We start from the raw sequence: 19,989 nt of genomic DNA on the forward strand, positions 1-19,989 counted from the left end.
GGATGATTCAATGTAGATTAAAATTGAAAAAGGTATTCATAACATGTGCCTTGTCAGAATTCGATTTAAATATTCACCCCCATGGATGCGTGGGGAGAGCTCCTTAGATGTAGAGGAAGTGTAAACGAAGTGCTTTACAACTCCAAAATTCTCAAGAGGATGTTTTGGTTGCACGAAGCTTTTCAACCTAGTTTATCAATATGATCATGCTTTGTAGTTTCGACAAGATGAGTGGTATAATTCCGTTGCACCTGTGAATATCTAGATAAGTTCGTTTCGTCTGTCAGTAAACCCGTCTTCTATGTCGTGATGCCTTTTGTATTCATTATGTGTTCGAACCGTTACACATTTATTGAGAATAAATGTTTTCAACATTGGCATGATTGATTGGTCAACTGATCAGTGTAAATTTATATATATTATTAAAGCATGTATCCAATCGAAATCTGCACCGAGCTGTCTGAATTTGACGTAGTCAACTTGCGGAGATTTTCAGATTCTCCGTTTGAAGGAAAAACTGGTGGATTCATTGAATTGTAGAACACAATAGATTTGACAATGAATTTGCTGGTCTAATAATGGTTCGCGCTGCATGTTGGGCCTCATTAACTAAATTACTTTCATTTTTACGTCGCATAAGAGGAATAATATCCGTCTATAGATTAGAACGGGGACAAAAAACAGACTGGCGCTGAAAACAAAGGACCGCCTGTAGATTAAAACGGGGACAACAAACAGACTGGCGCTGTAAATGAAAACAAAGGACCACTTGTAGAGTTTTTCAATAAATTTTCTGTGTGTGTATGAACAAAATCTATTGTCCAGAACTAGAAAAATATTAAGTTTTGAACTATTTAACTTCAATAAAAAAGCGTATAAATAATTAATAAAACAAACATATAAAAAGTATTTGAAAAACTATTTTATTTAAATATTGACACGTTTATTTAGATAAAAATCAATGCTGGGAATTAGCAGGTGTGAGAAGGCTGTTTTATTTCATTCACCGAGCATACAAAGTAAAGGCTGGGTAATTGCTACAATTTAAATTGAATAAAATGAACACTTTGCTAGCTCCTTACTTTGCTATTTTTTAATTTACTGTAATTGTTAGGGACTGTGTCTGTTATCAGTTATATGTCTTAGGTAATGCTCTTTGTACGTAATGTAGTGTATCTGTCATTAGTTATATGACTTAGGTAATGCTCTCTATATGTGAGGGACTGTATCTATAATCAGTTATATGTCTTAGGTAGTGCACCCTATATGTAAGGGACTGTGTCTGTCATCAGTTATATGTCTTAGGTAGTGCACTCTATATGTAAGGGACTGTGTCTGTAATCAGTTATATGTCTGAGGTAGTGCACTCTATATGTTAGGGCGTGTATCTATCATCAGTTACATGTCTTATATAATGCACTCTATATGTTAGGGACTGTGTCTGTCATCTGTAATATTTCTTAGATAGTGCACCCTATATGTAAGGGACTGTGTCTATCATCAGTTATATGACTTAGATACTGCACTCTATATGTAAGGAATTGTGTCTGTAATCAGTTATATGTCTGAGGTTGTGCATTATATGTGAGGGACTGTGTCTGTAATCAGTTATATGTCTGAGGTTGTGCATTATATGTGAGGGACTGTGTCTGTAATCAGTTATATGTCTGAGGTAGTGCATTATATGTGAGGGACTGTGTCTGTAATCAGTTATATGTCTGAGGTTGTGCATTATATGTGAGGGACTGTGTCTGTAATCAGTTATATGTCTGAGGTAGTGCACCCTATATGTGAGGGACTGTGTCTGTAATCAGTTATATGTCTGAGGTAGTGCACCCTATATGTGAGGGACTGTGTCTGCAATCGGTATATGTCTTAGTTAATGCACATTATATGTGAGGGACAGTGTCTGTTATCAGTAAAATGTCTTAGGTAATTGCACTCTATATGTTAGGGACTGTGTGTGTAATCAGTAATATGTAAAGACCTATTATAATACGTCATGGTATTTTTGCACACTATCAACTGCATGACTAACATAGTTTCAACGAAAGACCTATTATTACACGTCATGGTGTTTTTGCACACTATCAACTGCATGACCAACATAGTTTCAACGAAAGACCTATTATTACACGTCATGGTATTTTTGCACACTATTAACTGCATGGCCAACATAGTTTCAATGTAAAGACCTATTATTACACGTCATGGTGTTTTGCACACTATCAACTGCCTGGCCAACATAGTTTCAATGTAAAGACCCATTATTTTACGTCATGGTATTTTTGCACAATATCATCTGCATGGCCAACATATTGTCAATGTAAAGACCTATTATTATGCGTCATAGTTTTTTCTGCACACTTTTAATGCATGGCCATCATAGTTTCAATGTAAAGACCCATAATTATACGTCATGGTGTTTATGCACACTATCAACTGCATGGCCAACATGGTTTCAATGTAAAGACCTAATATTATACGTCATGGTGTTTTTCGCACACTAACAACTGCATGACCATATTTTCAATGTAGGAACTCATTATTTTACGATATTATTATTTTGCACACTTTCAACACAAATGCATAACTTGACGAATACTATGACAGTATTGGCCTTTTAAACTTAAAAATACATTTTTTATCAGTTGATCTTTTGTTATTGTGTCATACCAGAGAAGGTTTTGTTCTGGTAGCAACTGCAGGCATGATATAAAGAGGCTTATTAGGCTAAGGTGTCGTTACCACTCCGCCTGAAATTTGCGATAAATTAAAGTTTGTGTTGTAACTGCAAATTAATCTATTTGCAATTTAATTTTTTTGTAATTAACAGTCAATTCATCTTGGCTTTCTGTTAATTAAATAATAATGTCGCGAATATGAAACCTCATAAAATTGACAATTCCAAAACGACATCGCGAAAAAAGGACATCACGAAATTTAAGTAAGCTATTTTATTCCAATGATATGTGCTTACATGTATTGATTGTTATTGTTGAATAAAAAAATATGCACCATGTAAGCATGAATGCATTGGTGATATTACATTTATTCCAATGATCGATTAACTCGAGCTTTAAAGTCAATCCTGAACGTCATCTAGATAACACTTATCAACTGTAATCACCTGTATAAAATCATGTAGGCGGCTCGCTGTCCCACTGTCCGCTGCTGTTACATAATGCTTAAGTCGGGCCTGATATGCTGAAACCTTGGTAACAGTAGAATATTGCAGTCGCTCCAAATGTCATTCCTTAGAAACGTGAGGAAGCGGAATATAATGAGCTTAAAAAAGGAGATTTGTTATTCATATCAAGAAAGAAGTGAATGAACTTCAAATGACATTAAAGCATGCACGACATAATATTTTTTTTTCCTTTCAAATAAGACATTCTTCAAGTAAAATTCACTTATATTAATTAGAGCTTCCAAATATCACGGGATGTTTTATCATGACCTTCATTGCTATTCAGTTTTATATGAAAACATAACTCAAACGACCACAATACTGGGAAAACGTCATTTCCGGTATGACGTCATTTGTTAAGCATTTTGTGCAGCTTTACAATTAAAGGTCAAATGGATATAATTGAATGAATTAAAAGCAATATAAACAAGTTTTTTTAGTGTAAATTGAAATATTTTTTTATTTCTTGAACACCAAACCACTTATGAAATATAATCTTGCACTAAACAAAAACATTATCCACTTTACCATTGGTTGTAAGTGCCAATCCATCCACCAGTTGTGCCAATGATCCACAATCCAGTATAGTGCATTCAGGTGGTGGCCGGTTCCAATTTCCGTCTGCAAGACAAGTTACAAGCAAGTCGCGAGAAATAGTGTACCCCGGATCACAAGAATAAGTTGCTTGATCTAAATATTTCGTTCCATTATTAAGAAGATCGTATATTCCATTAAAAAGCAAAGCGGACTGGTTGCAATCTACTTCTGTACAAGAACGTTGGCTTCCACTCCATGAGGCATTAGTTTGACACGTCCGCAAACAATCCCCGTCTATATAATACCCACTATGACAAGATTAATTTGCGACATGGGGATATGTAGTTCCCGAAGTATGATTGACGTGTCCATTCATTGGGTCATACAGATTGATGTCTCAGAAGTGAATGATTCATTTTCGATACAAATGAGGGAACTCAATATATCTTACATGGGGAAAAAACTCGATAACTCACCTATAACCGTAAAAAAAATATTTGTTTGAAAATATAATTCAGTGAGAAATCGTGAATATCTACGTAATGTAATAAATCATAATAAGCGAAAATCACGTTCACGTTCCAATAAAGTAATTAAAGATGCACTCCTACTCCCAAATTGAATGTACCACATATAATTACTTTGCTTAAATTAACCGGAAATGATGAATAGATATCGAAAGCATTTGTTCTTAAGAAGAATGCCGTATTAAATCTTAATGAAAGTTGTAGAAAAACTGTATTTCTACGTAATAAGTCGATAGTTGATCACTTAAATCTTTTAGGACTCACCAGTCATTTAACATTTGTGCGTTTTCAACAATTACATACACGGTTACAATCTTTATATCAGTAATTAATATTTTCCGTATTTGCATTATTCAGTAAGAAAATTAAAGGTTTATCACTCAAAATTTATGTTTGTTTGGTATTTATGTGTATTTATTCATTATGAATACGAGCGTCACTTAAAACTTTTTAACACTAAAAATCCAAACTTTTTGTGACATGAGAACAAAAAAGTGAATTGAACAAAATCTGAAATTAATTTAAACCAGAAAATGGGCACAATTTGTTTGATTTAAGACATATGAAACAAAGCATTTTTTTCGTTTTTCAAAAAGAGCTGATCAGGACTTCCGGTGAATCGTCAACAACAACACGGTCACTAAATTGATTTCCATCAACAGTGGTATCTAATAAGGAGTTGACTTTCAAAATTATGAGATAAGTGTCCAGGCGGTAAAAGGAGAGGCAGGTAAAAACGAAAACAAAAACAAAACAACTAAGCTTAAGACTGCAGTACCTGGTTAGATTGTCATTCTCATTTTTAGGATAAAGGCTTTTAATGTAAAAGCAGAATTTAATCCATTTAATGTAGCAGGATATGATCCATTTAATGTAGCAGAATTTAATCCATTTAATGTAGCAGGATATGATCCATTTAATGTAGCAGAATTTAATCCATTTAATGTAGCATTATTTGATCCATTTAATGTATTAGGATTTTTATCATTTAGTGAAGCAGGATTTTTTCCATTTAATATAGTTGGTTTTTATCTATTAAATGTAGCAGAATGTTAATCCATTTAATGTAGCAGGATTTGATACATTTAATGTAGCATGATTTGATACATTTTATGTAGCAGAATCTGATACATTTAATGTAACCGAATTTGATCCATTTAATGTAGCATGATTTGATACATTTTATGTAGCAGAATCTGATACATTTAATGTAGCAGAATGTTAATCCATTTAATGTAGCAGAATTTTATCCATTTAATGTAGCAGGATCTGATCCATTTAATGTAGCAGAATTTAATCCATTTAATGTAGCAGGATATGATCCATTTAATGTAGCAGAATTTAATCCATTTTATAAAGCAGGATATGATCCATTTAATGTAGCAGAATGTAATCCCTTAAAAGTAGCATTATTTGATCCATTTAATGTATTAGGATTTTTATCATTTAGTGAAGCAGGATTTTTTCCATTTAATATAGTTGATTTTCATCTATTAAATGTAGCAGAATGTTAATCCATTTAATGTAGCAGGATTTGATACATTTAATGTAGCATGATTTGATACATTTTATGTAGCAGAATCTGATACATTTAATGTAACCGAATTTGATCCATTTAATGTAGCATGATTTGATACATTTAATGTAGCATGATTTGATCCATTTAATGTAGCATGATTTGATACATTTAATGTAGCAGGATTTGATACATTTAATGTAGCATGATTTGATACATTTAATGTAGCAGGATTTGATACATTTTATGTAGCAGGATATGATACATTTAATGTAGCAGGATTTGATCCATTTAATGTAGCAGAATTTAATCCATTTAATGTAGCAGGATATGATCCATTTAATGTAGCAGAATTTAATCCATTTAATGTAGCAGGATCTGATCCATTTAATGTAGCATGATTTGATACATTTAATGTAGCAGAATCTGATCCATTTAATGTAACAGAATTTGATCCATTTTATGTAGAAGGATTTGATACATTTAATAAAGCATGATTCAATCCATTTAATGTAGTAGGATTTGATCCATTTAATGTAGCATGATTTGATCCATTTAATTTAGTAGCATTTAATCCCTTAAATGTATCAGGAATTGATCCACTTAATGCAGCAGAATGTAATCAATTTAATATAGCAGGATTTTATCCATTTGGTTTAAACAATATTTATTTCGATATAATATTTACAATTAGTTTAGTTTATCAAATTTGAGCATAATCAACGTTAACAAAGACCAAATATGTAATGCATATAAACAACGAATATGTTAATTATGCACAAAACAATAGTGTAAACAGAATTGAGAAGAAAGCCTAAAGGCTTATACTATGTCTCGCTTCTGTAGGTCACTTACGCTGCTTAGGCTAGTGCGCAAGTTGCCGTGACTCGAATAAATATAATCTTATAGTCGTATTGTGTAAACTATGGTATGTAAAACAAGTTATTTTAGTCTGAAATCATTTAGTTAGAAGCAGGAAAAGATAACGTTAGAATAAAAGGAAGCTGAACGAGAGAGGTGATACAGGCACTGGTCAGATCGGGATTGGGATAAGGTTTGTTATAATGTGTACTTAAAAAACTTTAGATTGGGATTTGATATATTTGATGTAGCAGGATTTCATCCATTTAATGTAACAATTTTTGATCCATTTAAGGTAGCAGGATTGTAACCATTTAATTTAACATAATTTAATTCATTGAATGTAACAGAATTTGATCTGTTGAATATAGCAGACCCTTATTCCTTGAATGTAGCAGGTTTCGATCCCCGCTGAATGTGGCAGGATTTATATTTATATAAATACTATTTCACCAACTTTACTATTAATATTTCAAAATAAAAGAAAAAAATGAATACTCTGAAGTGTTTTGATGTTTTCAATTCGTCTCAAACGGTAGCGATTTAAATGCGTCCAGAAGTCAAAATATATGTCACCGGATACCCAAGGGACAATAAGTCCAAACATAATCTACGGAGTCACCCATCGTATCAAATGTTTTGATTTAATATTTGAAACGTTGACAAAATGTTCTAACAATGATGAAACAGCATTTAAGAATCATAATTCATATGTATATTTACCACTTGTCTTTATTAATAAAGGAAGAATGAATAACATAATTACAAAAACTTTTTAAAGTCATTGCTATTTACGTTAAATATGTGAATGGGTCCTTTCTAAGAAGAGTTTGGTTGAAACGAACCGTTTGTTTAGGTAATTCATTCTTTTGATAAAGCTATTTCAAATAGATATTATAATAAAGAGGATATTTGTTAATTACAGTATAAGATCTAATTTTGTTTTACTAGTGATCACAGAAAACAATCATGACGAGTGGCGCAGCCATCTTTTTTGATGGATGCACAAAAGAAACGTATTTATTTTTAAAACCTTATTATGTTCAACACATCGGACTTTCGTGATCAAAACAAACAACATCATATTATTTGAAATGAGTTAAACATAATGCACATAAATACTTTAATAATATACCCATCATAAATCCACACTCAATACATGTCGCAAAATACGGTAGTCCGTATTCCACTTCAGTGCAATACAGCCGTATTCCACTCTCGTGACGTCACGTCAAAACAAGTATCGTTGCGCGATGTTAAAATGACGTCAAAAACAAAATAGTGCGTCATTAAAATCAGATATATTTTTGAAAACATGAGGCTTTTAAGTGATCTAACCAGCAATGTATATAATGAAAGGGTTATTAGTACTGCGTTTTGATCCGAAAGGTCGTATTCGACTCTTGTGGAATTTTGCAGATTTTGATTGCACTCGGCTTGCGCCTCGTGAAATCCAAATCTGAAAAATCTACTAGAGTCGAATACAACCACCCGGATCAAAACGCAGTACTGATAACCCTATTTTATTTTATTCTTTATCCAGTGCAAAACTTTATTGTCCTGACTCTTCAACAATGCTTCTGGAAATAATGATATAACAATATGTTTGACAACAGTCTATTTACCTTTAAGAAAGTTATTTATGCGATTTTTTCGTTAAATTTAACCTTGACGTATTAGACACTCGCATAAATTTAACAAATACCAAATGTGAATAAAAATTGAATCTCGACATTTCAATATATTGTGAGTTTCTTTTCAAATCTATATTAGCATAACAGAATGAAATGAGTTTAAGAACGCAATGTTTTATAAACACTATTTTACGTTGATCTTCAATTGCTATGCACCGTTACTTAAATGAAAATCTTTATATTTGTTGAAATTTACAGTGATAAATAGTTTACGTCAGTTTCTAAAACAAATGTGAAAAACAAGATACGTCAAAATACAAATTACTATGTTTTTCCTTTCTTTTCGGATCGGAATGTCCACCACATGGGAACGCTGCGTTCCAAGCCTTGTTACCGGCTTTTGCACTTAACATCGAGTAGGATTGCCCGATCTGGATCGACAACAGTTCATGGTAGATAGATCTATTATCTACTCTGTCACTGTTTTGCTAGTTATTATACTGGAAGATATCGATAACATATTTGTTTAAGCAAACACAACCGTTTTGTGTGATACTAATATCATATCGGATGTATTCGTATTACATGGAAGTTTATGCCGATAAACCGTCATCTCCATTAAATCAGAATGTCATTGTGTGCATAAAAAATGCGACAAACCGAATGTTTCCTCTTCGTCTCTTCAGGATCGACGAGGAGCGACACACATGCTATTAATACAAGACATACTGACCAAGGTGACGTAACGCGGATTAAGGAACCCATTTCTTTGAATGTTCATACAGTCGAGCACCGTTGGCTCGAACTCCCAGGGGCCGGAGAAGATACCTCGAGCATCGGAAAATTCGTTCCAAGCGGGATTGTTCACCTTCAGTATAAAAAAATCGGTCCTTTACATGAAGTTCGAGCCAACATGGAATTCGAGCCAACGAGGAATTCGAGCCAACAGGGTACGAATGTGATTCATGAGGATATTGGGAATCCTCTCGTCCCTTATCATGTTATACTATAACTTTTTAATGAATAATCCCACGTACTGCTCATTCCGAAACAGACTGTTGGACTAATCGACTTATCGAGTAATACACAGTTTTTCGAATTTGCAAGTAACACTTCTAATCAAAGTGTGTTGTTGCTTTTTAAAAATCTTAACGACATAATTTGTCGTTAGCCCATCAATAAGAATGTCATATTGAGTAAACATCAATAATTATTGCACTTAACAGATAACTATCGATTGGATACTCGATCGTAATCAATCAATTAATTTATTAATTAATTATTGTGGGCCCAAATCGCTCAGTTTTCAAGAACCACAACATACAGAAAAAACACATAAGTAAGCGTTCACTGTGCTGTATAAGTCCCGGCGATATCGTCATACCGTTGCACACGGCATCTTGGCAAACACCAAAACAACATATATGCTGAGCGATGAAAAGCACCGTTGCCAAAAGAGAACAAGCTTTCATTTTCTTTATTTCTAGTCTACAAAATCAACAAGTCTTGTTGAAAAATCGCTGCGATTATCAACTCAAATACTTTTAATGACAAAAACTGCAACAGGTCACAGTTGGTAAACGATTTGATATCGTTGTACCCTGCAATCTAAATCAAAAGAAGTACTGGAGACAACATACGATTGGTATGGCAAGCGGTGTGTTGGTAAAACATTGTGGAGAATATTTTAACTCACAGTTTTAGAGGAATCACTCTTATACTTTGTACACATTATTGGTGTACTATTCATGACCTACGGCTATTTTGTCTTGGAGTTATGAGCCCTTGAATATGATCTGTGTTACACCTTTGGCTATATTTTTCATAGAACGTGTGAAAAAGTTGAATGAAAGTATCCGATGTACAAATAAGCTTTAGGAGTTATCGTGTCATAGGTGGTTATGTCTTAGAGGAATCACTCTCATACTTAGTACACATTATTGGTGTTCTATACATGACTAATTGTTGTGTTGGTAAAAAAGTTGCGAATATTTTTCTAACAGTTTTAAAGGAATCACTCTCATACGTGGTACACATCATTGGTGTACTATTCATGACCGATGGTTATTTTGTCTTGGAGTTATGAGCCCTTGAATATGATTCTTTTACACTTAGGGCTGTATTTTGCATAGAAGGTGAGAATAATGTTGAAACAAAATATCAAATGTACAAATAAGCTTGAGGCGTTATCTTCATTATTGGGGGCCATCAAATATTGAATTGAATAGCCCAAAGAAACAAGAGAGTTTGATTGAGTGTTTATTTTATTAATTACATAATAAGATCTCCAAATCACCAACAGATATAATGGGTCATACAATTCATAAGATCACTCAAAATGCAATGTAGTACGATTAATAGATAAAGCATCTCCAGCGTATGTTATTACACGCACATTCACAGGCTGTCCTAATGATTGCCCGCAGTCAAATACATTTGTAAAATACCTTATAGGAAGAAGAATATAACAGGAGTCTCGAATCTCACTGGCATTGGACAATATAAATATACAAGAACACTCAAAATTCATTATAGTACGATTAACAAATAAAGCATCTCCAACGAGCGTTATTACGTGCACATTCATAGGCTGTCATAATTATTTCCCCTTAGTCAAATGCATTTTTAAGAATACCTTATAGGAAACACAACATATAACAATAGTATACACATGGGAGTCTCCAATCTCAGAGTCATTTAACAATATCAGACTGGACGTTCATCATAAACACTCATTGACTATCAGAGTGATTGGTAGCAGACGACTAAATTGTTGAAAAAAGGTGTTATAGGAACCCTAATATACAAGTACAGCAGTCTTGAGTCTCGGTATGCGCGAATAATATCAAAAAGGACGTATAACGTAAACATTCATTGACTACCAGCTGCAGAGTGATTGCAAGCTAACGACTACATTTTTGAAAAAGGTCTAATGGGGAGAACAAAAACAACAAAGTATGAACACAGCAGTCTAGACAAAGTTTGAACACAGCAGTCTAGACAAAGTATGAACACAGCAGTCTAGACAAAGTATGAACACAGCAGTCTAGAGTCTTGGTTTGATTCTATAATATCAAACTGGACGTCAAAATAATACGTCTTCTCTACATTGCTGTTTGCTCCTGCAAACCTTTCAAAAAGGTCAGCATGGCTCTCTGAAGCCTTGTCGAAGGATCATTGTTCTCTCCTCCAAACATACTGATTTCGTCTAACTCGATAGTATCAGACTCGTCATCACCGTCGTCAGAGCCGAATGAATCCGTTACCGCATCGATGTCCTCTGAGTCGAAAGTTTCAAACGTCTGCAATTCGTCAGCTTTGTTTGGTATTTTGAAACAGCCCCATGCGTCGTTGTAGGTTTTGTCTTTAAACTGAAGATTTTACATGAATAATATAATTTATCGTATATGTTCATGCATTCTTTCTTAAATATAGTCACTATCGAAATGGAAAGACACCAGTGTATACGAAAAATGAAGAGTCCCCTTGTGGTATATGTTGCACTAATTAATTGGTTAACCCTATGAGTTCGACAATAGTTTCAAATGAACTTACCTGTATCATTACTGTAAATGAATACTATTAATACGAAATTATTGTTATTAGCTTTTCTGTAATATTTTAGCTGATCTTTCAAATTCCACACGCCCGTTACTTCCATTGACGTACAGTTATATAATTGCCATCACGAAATGACGTAATGATGATCAAAAGTAGGTGACATCATTCAAAAACTTAACTGACCTTAATTTTGGATTATAATTAAGGTTTTGACAACAATGAAGAAAACAACAATTATCTATGAAACTTTTATTAATGATTGCATTAATACGTTTAAATACACTACACATGTATTGAAAAAAACATACTTGAACTGAGATGTTGACGCAGGCTGACATATTTTTCAGACTGATGTTCCATGCAACAATGCAAATGGCCTTGAGTTCAGGGTACTGCTTACAGAAGGAGACATCCGTATTGTCTGGGAAAAAACGATAGGGATATTTTACAATATGAAACGAAGAGTACATGTATTTCTCTATGCACATCAATTAAGCGTTTCAAAATTCAAAAGCATTTGAATGATATTGGCTTTAACTCCGCTCAAATCCTTCAAGCGCTTGGTTTACAGGAATGAAAAGTAAATTTTGCTAATGTTATTTGCAAATAGTAGTAAATTTCTGTTGCGTATATTCATGTTTATTTTTAAATTTCATTATGCTTTTGTACAAGTAGAAAGAAAGTGTATAATATATACAATTTGTCGGCGTTCAAACAAAGAAACAAACAACATTTGGATTCATTGGATTCGTATTTAAGGGTGAAATTTCGTTTCAAATCTCGTACTTTTATAACAGGCCAACCAAATGGTTGAATTACAAGTGAATGAATATATAATGAAGAGGAGGAGTACTAATAATATTAATTTCTTTTACAAGGGCCCTAAACTGGCAAATAGGCCAGCACATTTTACAAGTTTGATTTTATTAACATGACGCAAAATTAAACACCTTGATATAAATATTCATAACTGTTAATCCAATGGAAGAAATGTGCTAGTCACAGGACAACCTTGGACAAACACATGCACATGGACTAAGAATTAGTAAGCTAAATTGTACTTCGTTTAAAAGAGTAGATACTGATCGATTGCTGTCGTTAACCGATTAATCAAGTTATTAATAGTTGCAAAATATACAACATGTAGCAGATATGCGTTTTGTATAACCCTGGAAATGCTACTTATATGATGTCAATTTGTAATAACCCGTTTTCATGGTGACAGCTAGTTGTCTTGATCGTGAAAACTGATTGTCGTCAGGGTGAAGGCTGATTGTCTTCGTGTTTTCAGACTAGCTAAATGGTACAGCCAATGAAAATTTATGGCAAATTATTATGCGTATGTGCTTCTGCATTTTACTTCTCAAAAAAGATAAAAATTAAGTATAACATAAAATAAACATACTTGTTATCTTCCCTTGGACAAGAACAAATTTGCTCGAAACTACTTTTACTTCCATCCCGTTGTGTAGGGCCTTTGCAATTACACACGCTGAATAGGTAAACAAAGATATACATTGCACCTGCTGAATATAGCGAAAATTTGGTGGCATCAGAAAAAAAATCGTGGAATACATACACGTAAATAATGATAAAAGAACAAAACAAACGGAATATTTACCATTTGTAACATATAATAAACTGTATCTTAATGTTAGTGCTTTCTTATTATTTTACTAATTTCCGACTTTGAAATAAATTACGATCGTTTGAAACATTTATCAATTACGGTTTACAATGTACAAGTAAGCTTGCCAGTTTATCGAGCAAGTGGCGACAATGTTAAATGTTGATGCCTGGTAACCCCGTATACTTTTGGTAGCATTTGAACGAGAAGTGCTCGCTGATAACTTATATGTTAATCACAGAAAATGCAGTCAAGGTTTTAAGTCATTGTACTGTGATTTTTCTTTCTTTTAGTTCAAATGGAACGGACGTGAAATAAACTGTTTTGCAATTGTTTCAAACCATAAGTGCCATAACATAATTTTCGATTGAATATTTACTTATTTTTTCTCTGCTCATAAAACCCCAAATAAGACCAAATTATTATGAGGTCACCGGTGGACGTATTCACAAATTCAACTACGTGAAAAAATCCAAAATGATTGACATCGATTATTTCAAAAACTAGCTACTTTTCATAAAATTCATTCATATCTTTTTACCATTAAGACCATTTTCTTGCTTATTTTCATAATTGTGGTGTACATATTTTGAACGTTTTCTTTAAATTCAACTTTGAAATCTAGCCATTTCACTAAGATGCTTCATAATAACGGCCCCAGGCATTTACTATTCACATACTTTTACATAGGATACGTTCATCGGTAGTACGATACTATCAAGTATGCTACCTTCATGATGCTTGTAAGTTTTACACATTCTGCATATTCCCTTATGGCAGATGGTGCTTCCGTAAATGCCATCGTCAACGGTTTCAGGGGATGCATCAAAGCTTAGTATACTACTGATATCATTGATGGAAATATCGCTTCACCAACTGAAAAATAAACATTGGCTATTTATCGCAGCAAGCAACTTGTCTAAGTAGATACCTTATACATTGTATGTCGATTTATGATGATCAATATTGCTAAAAAGGTCTTATCTGCTGGGAAAGGCCAAAATAAAAAAAAATCGAATGGTTTTAAAACTCTTTTTTTCCCTCTTGTATTGACGTACATATATTGGCAAGCATTTCGTTGGTGTAATAAAGAGTTCATTATACGAATATATTTCTTTCATCAGAGGTTTCTTAAAATTCCAATTGTGTTTTTACGGAATTCCTTAGACAATATTAATGTGGTTTTGTGTCATTATGTTTACCAATATTCAATCAACACTGCTTGTGGCATCTGGAGGAGATCGTCACATAAGAACGATAATCAATAACATAGTGATAACTACGGAATAAAATTCCATTCCTGATTACAACTGTGTGTGCCTCGTTGAGTGCTTATTGAACTGTGTGTGCCTCGTTGAGTGCCTATTGAACTGTGTGTGCCTCGTTGAGTGTACATTGAACTGTGTGTGCCTCGTTGAGTGTACATTGAACTGTGTGTGCCTCGTTGAGTGCCTATTAAACTGTGTGTGCCTCGTTGAGTGTATATTGAACTGTGTGTGCCTCGTTGAGTGCCTATTGAACTGTGTATGCCTCGTTGAGTGCTTATTGAACTGTGTGTGCCTCGTTGAGTGTATATTGAACTGTGTGTGCCTCGTTGAGTGCCTATTGAACTGTGTGTGCCTCGTTGAGTGCTTATTGAACTGTGTGTGCCTCGTTGAGTGCCTATTGAACTGTGTGTGCCTCGTTGAGTGTATATTGAACTGTGTGTGCCTCGTTGAGTGCTTATTGAACTGTGTGTGCCTCGTTGAGTGCTTATTGAACTGTGTGTGCCTCGTTGAGTGCTTATTGAACTGTGTGTGCCTCGTTGAGTGCTTATTAAACTGTGTGTGCCTCGTTGAGTGTATATTGAACTGTGTGTGCCTCGTTGAGTGCTTATTGAACAGTGTGTGCCTCGTTGAGTGCTTATTGAACTGTGTGTGCCTCGTTGAGTGCCAATTGAACTGTGTGTGCCTCGTTGAGTGTATATTGAACTGTGTGTGCCTCGTTGAGTGCCTATTGAACTGTGTGTGCCTCGTTGAGTGCTTATTGAACTGTGTGTGCCTCGTTGAGTGCTTATTGAACTGTGTGTGCCTCGTTGAGTGCTTATTGAACTGTGTGCCTCGTTGAGTGTTTGCCTTGTTTGGTCCATATTGGACTGGGTGTCCCTCGCTGAAATTATATTGAACTACGTGTGCCTGTTTGAGTGTCTATTGAACGTTGTGTGCTTGTGTCTCTAGTTTCTGTTCCAGTATCTCATATTTAGAATGGAAACAAAATGTAGCTTACCGATGCGATCTAGAAAGTTCTTTTTCGGAATAGTGAAACAGCCAATTGATTTGCTGATTGTCGTTTTCTTTACCTTTCAAAGAAAAGGATTTTAACTATGGGTCATATTAATCTTAATATATAAATATAAGTGGCAGAGAACAAATAAAAGGGTCTTAATGCGAATAAAGCTTTATAATTGATTGTCACAGTATGTCACAGTATATCTTTTGACTTATCAATATGCATTAAGATCTGATCGATGATAACTGACACCAGAGGGCAATAAGAAGGTAGCCATGAAACTGTTCTGTCGAAAAATGATTCCTAGGGACCATACTTAATAGTTAGGTAACTCTCAAATCAATTCATCTTTAAAGATATTTTGGTCCTACCTTAACAGAAACATCGAGGCAAGAGTGCAGTTTTGCGATGTCCACATCTTTCGGGATAATACATATTTCCTCTACGTTAGGTATGGGATTCTTACGAGAACAAATGGACCGAGTTCCAGGTCCTGAAAAAATAAACAACCCATTATGATGAGGCAAAAGTCCCTTTATGTTACCTATATTTAAGGGTTTTAAGGGGGTTCTGGTAAACAATAAGGGGACACAAGATGAACAGAAACTGAATATGGGCAGATTAGGCTTCGCTCACAGATGTTTTACTACAATATCAAGTACTCAAATAGCATTTTTTTTGTATACCCTTCATAAATCCACACGCAATACATATCGCAAATTACGGTAGTCCATATTCCACTCCAGTGCAATACGGCCGTTTTTCACTCTTGTGATGTCACGTCATAACAAGTATCGTTGCGCGATGTTAAAATGACGTCATAAAACAAAATAGTGCGTCGATTAAACGACATCTATTATGAAAACATGTGGCTTTTAAGTGATCTCACCAGTTATGTTTATAATGAAAGGGTTTTAGTACAGCGTTTTGATCCGGAATGTCGTATTCGACTCTTGTGGATTTTTGCACGCCTCTGGTTAATAAACAACACCTGGTATACGTTATATGTTGATAAACATACATATCGCATACACATAATATCAAATATTATGCAAATGACACTCCTTTAATGTTAAATAAACTTCACATGGCTTTGCTAGTATATTTTATAATATATCCATAGCAATCATACTATGCTAAATAATCTACCCATGAAAATCAGTTTATGTTAAATAATCTACCCATGAAAATCAGTTTATGCTTAATAATATACCCATGCTAATAACATTAATTAATATGCAAAATAAAGTACCCATGAAAATCCTTTTTAAATTTTATAGTCCTCACATGACAGTTATATTATGGTAAATGGTTACACGTGGCAGTCGTACTATTTCAAATAAATTACAGATATCAATACTGTAAAACTAAATGAATGCTAAATAAACTGCATTCTATTTCAAAAATTATAAACGTCACGATCCTATCATGTTGAATAATATATGTAAATCATATTATGTTGCAAGATCTGCAATGGCACATACAAGAAGTACAAAACTGACCAAAGTAATACAGGTATGTCAGGCAATCTACACATTGCAATTCTGTTATGTTAAATGATTAAAAGGTTGAATCTGCTAGTACTTCTAAGTGAATACACACGTTACATTGACAGTTAGTCTTATAGGTCATTTGCGAGTGTTGCTATCGTACCGTTGAAATTTAACCTGTGTGGAATAGGTCACAAAGTTTGCATATGTTCTGGAAATCGATTACACAATTCAAACGGTTTTAAAGTACGCATATCGTGATGACGCAGCACTCAAAAAGTAGTTCCAATGTGCACGTACATATACAAGTAGCGTTCCGCAACATAACTTTCTTACTACTGTCATATCTAACTATCTTACCTGATATATCCCCTTCTACCAACGACTTGTCATTCAAGGTCAGCTTTATATGAATTCTCCCGCCCTTATCAGTTGCCACAATGCAAACTAAAATGTAATAGTACAATAATTCATATTTAAAACTGAGTCCAAAAACAACAAGAAGAGATGTTTGTAAAATATGTATATTTACAAATGAGTAAAAAATTTAAAAATAAACAAGAAATGTTTGTAAAATATGTATGCCCCCCCCCCCCCCATTAGATGTATATGGGGTAACTTAAAGTCATGATAAAAATCCCAATTCAAAGTTGAAGAAAGAAAGTATTTATTGACCAGTTCTTTATGTTGTAAAAGGCGATGATCAGTTCTTAATCCTAGTAAACATGTATGCGTCGTCCTAACAGTAGATAATTAGTTAAATAAATCGTAGGTCCTCCGTTTTTTGGTTATATTTTTACTTTCAAAATGTTGGACTAGATTAATAACCTACAAGCAAGTTGTCTAATTACATTGAACCCAGTTTGCGTTTGTCTCGACGCAAACTACCGATTAGTCTTGCATATATTGTTATGTGTTAGCTTATTCAACGTGTTTTACAAGAAACAAGAGCTTACCCGTGTCTGTTTTGCTGGAATTACCGCACAGTTTACACTCCCCTTTCTTACATATATTGTTATGTGTTAGCTTATTCAACATGTTTTACAAGAAACAAGAGCTTACCCGTGTCTGTTTTGCTGGAATTAGCGCATAGCTTACACTCCCCTTTCTTACATATATTGTTATGTGTAAGCTTATTCAACATGTTTTACAAGAAACAAGAGCTTACCCGTGTCTGTTTTGCTGGAATTACCGCACAGCTTACACTCCCCTTTCTTACATATATTGTTATGTGTTAGCTTATTCAACATGTTTTACAAGAAACAAGAGCTTACCCGTGTCTGTTTTGCTGGAATTACCGCACAGCTTACACTCCCCTTTCTTACATATGAAACTAGGACCTGTAAAATAAAAGCAAAATATACCACATGGAATTAAGAAATATATGATGGTTGACCTCGAAGTTCGTGGAATAGTAACATGAAATAACAATTGCTCTGGAAAATGGGAAGTAAGTAATTGTATATTTTATTAAACGCTTCATGTGGATTTTATGTTCCCATGACAACACGACTTTTTGATCTTTTTTATCTTGTCTCAAGTAAAATCTTATTTATTTTAGCGCCATTATTACGACTAATCGATTGAACATTATTGTCTTTTAATCAAATAGAAACCGTTGAATTCATGGTTTTTATTATATTCTTAAACCATCTTCGCCTTAAAATATCTCATAAATGACCATAACAGGCTTACCTTGAGTATCCGTCGTAATCTGAAGAGATTCTTTTTCAAACTTCAGTGTGGCGGCCTGAGAAACCTGAACGAATATGGCAAGCATCCAGAAGGTGAAGATTCTCGACATTGTTGCAGATTTACCAAGCTGTTGGTAACCTCAAACCTTTTATTCAGTTAAAACCGCGAATGCCATTCAATGAACAGGCTCTGATCAGTTGTATATTGAGTATCTGTTTTATACTCTCATGGCTGAGTACCAGTTTCGATCTAACAATGATCTTTCTACTTATGATATACTTTCCGTGATTCAGCTTTTTAAGTGGTGGTTAAATTGTTCTGGCCAAGACAATGGGTATTGTGGAGTACATGGAATTTGTTCACTTTAAAATTCATTTAAGTATTCCAAAAGGTGTACAAGTATATGTTAGAAATCAATTATAGCGATCTTTTGAAAATAGAACGGGCGTACCTCGAAAAAAAATGAAATACAAAAACATGCACGTTTGCCTGTGCTGCTTGTCGCTAATTCAACACCCTTTCAGTGCTGGCTTTATGGTACATCTCGCATAAATTCGTAATCGTCTTGCAATAAAACAAGCACATTTTCAATACAACCATGTTGATATTGGCACTCTGCATTGCATAATTTGTTTAACCGTGTAACTTGTCTAAATCAACTTATTCCAACTTTTGTTGTCGGTATAAACAAACGTTTTATAATTATTCAAATATCTACTTTTGTCTAGCATGTTGTAAACAGGACACTTGCCGTTCATATTATATTACACACAAAGGTCAAGGCGTCTTCTTTATTTCAACATGGCGTTCACACTAGCATTTGACCAATGACATATATGACATCACAATTACAAAAGTCTGTTGCCGAAAACCATTTCGTTATCAATCAATACTCAATTGCAGCAAATTTAACAATATCTAATGATGATGAATACTTTAATATGTCAATATAAGGATGTATTGCATTTTTCCGTTCGCTCATGTTGTCAAGTACGCACTAGGGCATGTGAGCAACCCTCCAGATAATTGTCCAAACACATACACACTTTTAAATATAAGAGATTACAAAGTATGCATTCATCA

General features: G+C 34.1%; 1 protein-coding gene across 1 annotated transcript; it reads right to left on the reverse strand.

The window, feature by feature from the left end:
* Window positions 1-10,517: 10,517 nt before the first annotated feature.
* On the reverse strand, window positions 10,518-19,246 carry LOC128222574 (uncharacterized). Its single transcript, XM_052931650.1, has 9 exons — window positions 18,907-19,246; window positions 18,486-18,551; window positions 17,572-17,658; window positions 16,093-16,214; window positions 15,719-15,791; window positions 14,184-14,329; window positions 13,232-13,318; window positions 12,135-12,247; window positions 10,518-11,636 (listed from the first exon to the last, which is right to left on the reverse strand). The coding sequence occupies exons 1-6, from the start codon at window positions 19,013-19,015 to the stop codon at window positions 14,286-14,288; spliced, it is 501 nt and encodes a 166-aa protein (XP_052787610.1). The 5' UTR covers window positions 19,016-19,246; the 3' UTR covers window positions 10,518-11,636; window positions 12,135-12,247; window positions 13,232-13,318; window positions 14,184-14,285.
* Between the last annotated feature and the right edge of the window lie 743 nt (window positions 19,247-19,989).

This window comes from Mya arenaria, chromosome 16, assembly GCF_026914265.1.
Source record: "Mya arenaria isolate MELC-2E11 chromosome 16, ASM2691426v1".
Taxonomy (NCBI): Eukaryota; Metazoa; Mollusca; class Bivalvia; order Myida; family Myidae; genus Mya; species Mya arenaria.